The 5,629-nt window shown below is 36.2% G+C and overlaps 1 protein-coding gene across 1 annotated transcript in view; it reads right to left on the bottom strand.

Annotated features, from left to right (window-relative positions):
* Nucleotides 1-3,181: 3,181 nt before the first annotated feature.
* The window catches only part of LOC132188320 (uncharacterized), a 2,623-nt gene continuing 175 nt past the window's right edge, over nt 3,182-5,629 (bottom strand). Inside the window, exons 2-5 of the mRNA XM_059602780.1 lie at nt 5,285-5,539; nt 4,896-4,974; nt 3,792-3,870; nt 3,182-3,678 (exon numbers count right to left, since the gene is read on the bottom strand). Of these exons, the coding sequence (XP_059458763.1) occupies nt 3,624-3,678; nt 3,792-3,870; nt 4,896-4,974; nt 5,285-5,539 (468 nt within the window). The 3' untranslated portion in view covers nt 3,182-3,623. The remainder of the gene's footprint in view (nt 3,679-3,791; nt 3,871-4,895; nt 4,975-5,284; nt 5,540-5,629) is intronic.

The following is a 5,629-nucleotide window of genomic DNA, read 5'->3' as shown; positions in this document are numbered from 1 at the left end:
TCTGTTTTACTGTAAATTTAGTTTTAGTTTGCTGTTTGTATTGTTTTTTGTGGGTTTTTATCTCCCTGCCATGACTTGGTTTGATTTTGAGGAGGAGATTGATGTTGGTGGTCGTCCTATGCCGGCTCATTTTTGGTTTTCTGTAGTGCCTACTCTTCAACAGCCATTTAACAGTGGTTGTTGGTTTGCCCGCAAAGATCTCTTCACGGAGTTTCTTTGCAATTTGCACCGCCTTGTGCGGTTCTGGAATAGGCCCGGCTTGCTTATGATTCTTTTGGGATCATTGGCAATTACCATTGCCTGGTGTTTGGTCCTTTTGGACTGGATCCAGTACTTGTTCTTGTATTTGCACTGTATTTTACCATTTGGGCTTTGTTGTTGGGGTGGCCTTCCCTCTTATTTTTATTTCTGTATTGTTTTAGTTTATTTTGGGTTTATTGTTGGGGAGCCCACCCCTTTTTCGTTTTCAGGATCTCTCACTTTTTCTTCCGTTCGGATCAAAAGTGGAAAAGATCCTTCCCTGTAGCCCTTTCCTTATTCAATTAGAAAAAAAAAAAAAAAAAAAAAAAGTCATCACCTCAAAATAAAGTACGTTATAAAAAATAACTCAGAACTTTACGGGTAGTTCAGTGTTAGACACTTACGTCTATCACTCATAATACTCCTAAGAGTTGCATTGTGCTCATTAATAAAAATGTCCATATTTATAGAATAATGTTTAAATACAAGTATAATAATTAAATTTCATTGATTTGATTATAATATATTAAAATAATTATTATTAAATTTTAATATATTAGTAATTTTAACATTTACACATTTGAAGTCCTCGTTCTTGTATACTTGTGCATATATGCATGTAGGGGTGTAAACGAGCCGAGCTTGAGCGAGCTTCCCTTGTTCAAGCTTGGCTCGTTTAAATTTTACTCGAGCTCGAGCTCGAGTCGATCTCAAAGGCGAGCCAAAAAAATCGAGCTCGAGCTAAGAATAAGTCGAGCCGAGCCAGCTCACGAGCTGGCTCTTATATTTAATTTTTTTGTTTTTTTTTTTTAAAAAAATTAACTTCAAGTACTCTTAAACGGCTTAAGAAGTTAGTTTGCATATGAGTATTTGCTTAACCTGGCTAGTCGAGTATAGAGCCTGAGTCAATACAGCAAGACATATGATTTCAAAGAGAGAGGATATGCATAATTTTATAGATAAGCAAACTTGGAGATTAATGTTTTCTTAACAATGTGGGACAAGTTAACAGGTTGCATTTAGACTGCATTGGGACAACGCCCCCTACAAAAAACTATTTTTTCAACGTCTCTCTCTCAATCCTTCTCACCAGTCACAGTGCATCTTCCACCTGAACTTTCATTTCCCACTCTCTCACTCTCGCTCATCAAACAGGTAGTGATAGTGTTTGGGTCTATATGATTCTTCAATAGTTTATGCCTTTTGCAATCTCCCTCAGTAGTTTCTGCTTGATTCTTCTTTCTTTCGTTTGGGTCTGCTCTAATTGAATCGAGGTCTTTTTAATGATTGCTTTCTCTCTCTCTCTGATCAAGAAGGGTTTAGAATTTTTCATTCTCTAACGCTTAAATATAAATGCAATTTTAAGATTTTAATAATTATGAGATTTATAATTAATTATGTATTACTTAGTTTATATATATATATACACACACACACGAGCTTATACGAGCTTGCTCACGAGCCTAGCCGAGTCGAGCCGAGCTTGCTTCGTTTAATATTTGAGCTATGATTTGTGTTCATGAAGTGCTTCATTTAATATTCGAGTCGAGCATGAGCCGAGCTTATGCGAGCCGAGTCCGAACTTGCTCGCGAGACGCTTCGCTCACTTAACAGCCCTATATGCATGTAGGGCGTAGCTTACTAGCTTCCAAAAACTATAACTTGTAGAGTGGGGGCAAGTTGGGTAGATCATATGAATGACGCGTGGCAAACCTTAATTGGGTCAATATTGGCGGCACGTGGATTCAAGATAAACAATATATTAACTAGTTTTTTTTTTTCAACATCCTCGAGCTTTATTTCTTTACCAATTGGCCTGGTTGAGGTAAAAAAAAAAAAAAAAAAAAAAAATCCTTTAGTTTTTTTCAACAATTCGATTTAATTTTAAGATTTTTTTTTTATGAGAAAAAGAATAAAATGAAATTCGCATCATTTAAAAAAAAATACAGTATATGTGCAATTTTTCTTTTTGAGTGGCATTATGAACACAACAAGTTTTACTATAAAGTCACGTAGAATAAAACCATGATGAGGGTCATAGTTAGGCAAAATTATGTAACCTGAAATGAAACATATATATACAAGAACATAATTAGACGCATAGAAATTCTGAATCAAAGGGTTATACTTCATAGCCCACTGCCCGCACATAAGAAAATGGTGGATTAATTTTCAAAAGCCACGCCTTTAGAGGTGTCCCGCATAGAACATCTTTGGTTGTCAATGAGGATAAATCATTGTTAGAAAACGGGAACTCACGCATAAGCATTTACAATTAGATCTTAGAAATCTCAATGTTTGAAGACAGAATATTTGCCACTGCAACCTATTAGTATAAACAACTAATCCTTTCAGAAGGGTAAAAGAGGTCAGACAGTTACAAATTGTGTCTCTCTCCCTGATCTCTTCCACGAATTGCAGCTGTCACAGAGTTCGACATGTCCATATTGAACTTCCAATCCCAGTCCTGCACTATCAAGCTACTTGGTTCAACGTCAAAATAGACACAAACATATCCAATCAAACGCAACCCACACAGACATGGAAGAAGAGCACGTGGACATAAAAACGACATTGGTCGTCGTCGCAACATATATTAACCACGAATGTAAAACAACAGCTATCCAATACCCGGAAGAATCCCACCACAGTCGTCTATCTTAGCCTTTTTCCGTTTCTTTTTCTCCAAAGCGAATCGATAGGCATATAAATATCCCTTACTATCAAATCAACTAGATCGAAAAATAGTTGGAACTACACATTATAATTTAGCCACCCAAATCAATGAATATAATAACCACCACCACAATGCGAAAAATGGAATGCCGTGTATATAAGAAGAAAGCACACAAATTCATAAAATTGACCATCTTCAACTACAATTTTTTCACATCTACCACCAAATAGATGAAAAAAAAATTACACATGGAGATCGAACGCAAACAGCAAAAGGAGCAAATATATATATACCTTGTAAATTACACATTATAACTTGGACAGCACATATTTAATTTTGCATTTTCCCCTTGAAATCAAGACAAATTGGAAATTTGGAAACATGCTGCCAGCGGAACGGTATATTAAGCAATACATTGCAAATTTTTCCAGATAATATCCTGCTTATATCCAGTAACACATATAACACACCAAAGTAAATTTCTTAAGGCCTTTCTTGTACAAAGAGACACAAGACTTTGTCCCTCATTATATCTATAAGGACGAAAACTTCCCTAAGACTCTTGAGCCGCATTGGAGAGAAGATCTTTGGTCGTCAATTGTGAAAAAAATATTATTTACCAAAGGGGAGTCAGCATGGCCGTTCCGAGTTTGCATACATTTGATCTGTGGGCATATATTTGCTGTTTCAAGATTGCTTCATTACTTCACAGCTGACCCTTTGAGAAAATTGGGGAAAGCAACTTCTCCAACTCCACCAAACTGAAATACAATTAAAATAATTAGTAAGCACACTGCATCTAGCAATATGAAACATAACAAAAGTTTGCTACATAAGACGCAAATTAACAAGAAAAACTTCATAAGCAGCTTACATCTCAAATTTGCGATAGGCTTCCTTTCTTTTTGTCATGTACACATCACCATCTTTAGGTAAATTGCTAACCGCACTGTCTGCAAAAATTAGATGGAAAAGAACAAGGGAAATGGAAGGTGAGGAGTTTGGAAAATATAGAGTCAAAGAACATATATCTTGAAAGAGAACAGCAGTTAGCTTGTCAACCCACCCAGAGAACATTTACAACAAGATTTTATGCATCTCAATGCTTGAAGATTAGCGAATTTTTGTCAAAGCAACCATGGTAGCAACATAAAGATGCTTCTAATTGGTATATATAATGACTGAAGATAGCTGTCGTTGGTTAACCCAATCAATTAATAGATGCTTGCCAGTATGATGGTCCTAATGATTCACCTGCATGTATTTCTGACCAGACAATTGTTTTAGTATAACATCTAACTACAATCTAAAGAGCTGTCAGGGGAGTAGAACAAATATAGATCATAATGATCCATTTAATAATGTGCCAAACATTTTGATCTTAAACAAAAGAAAAAATAAAACTAAATATGCCAAAACTACTACTACTACTACTAAGTTATGAGAATTATTAAATGTGCAACTGACAAAGGAAATTAGCCATAAAAAGAACAATCAAGGCTCCGCTTAATAGATGTCCTCCAGATAACAACCATGAAGGAGAGAGACAGAGAACCAGTCTTGTAAAAGAAAAGTTCAAAACAAACGCACACACGCACTCAAACTATTTCCAAAGCAGGAGACAAGGAGGCCATTGTGGACATCCCATGAAGGCAGAACCATTGCATTGTATTTACACAACATTTATAATGTGCGCATTTATACTTGTAGCATTTGAGCTTAAGTTTTTCCTTTTAGAAAGGCCACTTTAAAGAATTCTTGGAGTGGCATTTTGAAATTTAGAGCTTGTTTATTACTTCATTTCTTTTCCTTTTTCTTGTTTTTGGTGATGACTCCATTTTCTACTGTGCCATCACTGCAGAGGATGGAATTTTGCCACGAGGTGCTCTGGAAAGCACACATAAGTGAATCTATTTCTATTAAACCTCCAAGCATAATACCCAAAAACAATAAGGAAGTCACTCTAAAGGAGACATACATGGAAGCGCCGCTGGTTGTTTCATCACCACGGTCCTGCGAACCTTTAGAGAAGTTTCTTTGTTTTGCTGCTGCCCACCCTGTTCAAGTAAACCAGTAGCATTAAGTAAGCATAAAGCAGTAATAGATGCACAACAGTCAAGTACAAGTAATAAGGGGGAAGACATCAATCTCCAAGGCCAAAGTTTATGGAAGCATCCAATATTTCTGAACTAATATCCCTTTGAGACCACAAACACAATAGGGGAAGAAAAGGTGAGGCAAAATCTCACTCTATAGCTGGTCAAACTCCTAATACCATAACAACATCTCCAAATGTTTCAGGTACCAAAAGGACACTAACAATTCCAATGATGATGATGAGAATCGATACAAGAAAGTATTTGATACCATCTTCTTTTCTTTTCTCTTCAATATCTTTATATGGCACTTTTTGATGTAGTGCATCAAATGATATCGGGAATGCCGAGAGCACAACTGTTCTTGGACATCCGGATTCGCACTCAGCCAGTCAGAAATTTCTTTAGACTTCACCACCTCGTTTTGATTCAAAGATTCTAACCAAATATACACCGGTCGCCATTGATCAGTACGTTGAAATCGATACGGTGGATTCTCACTATCGAACTGACTCGCTTCTTTTTCCTGCCATAAGAGAGATGGCAAATAACATTATTACAATATACTTGAAGAAACGAATTTTTGAAAATATTAATTAACTTTGCCTTTCGGTTT

This window comes from Corylus avellana, chromosome ca1, assembly GCF_901000735.1.
Source record: "Corylus avellana chromosome ca1, CavTom2PMs-1.0".
Lineage (NCBI taxonomy): Eukaryota > Viridiplantae > Streptophyta > Magnoliopsida > Fagales > Betulaceae > Corylus > Corylus avellana.
The sequence above is the reverse complement of the archived record's forward strand: the minus strand, read 5'-3'. Positions and strand labels throughout refer to the sequence as shown.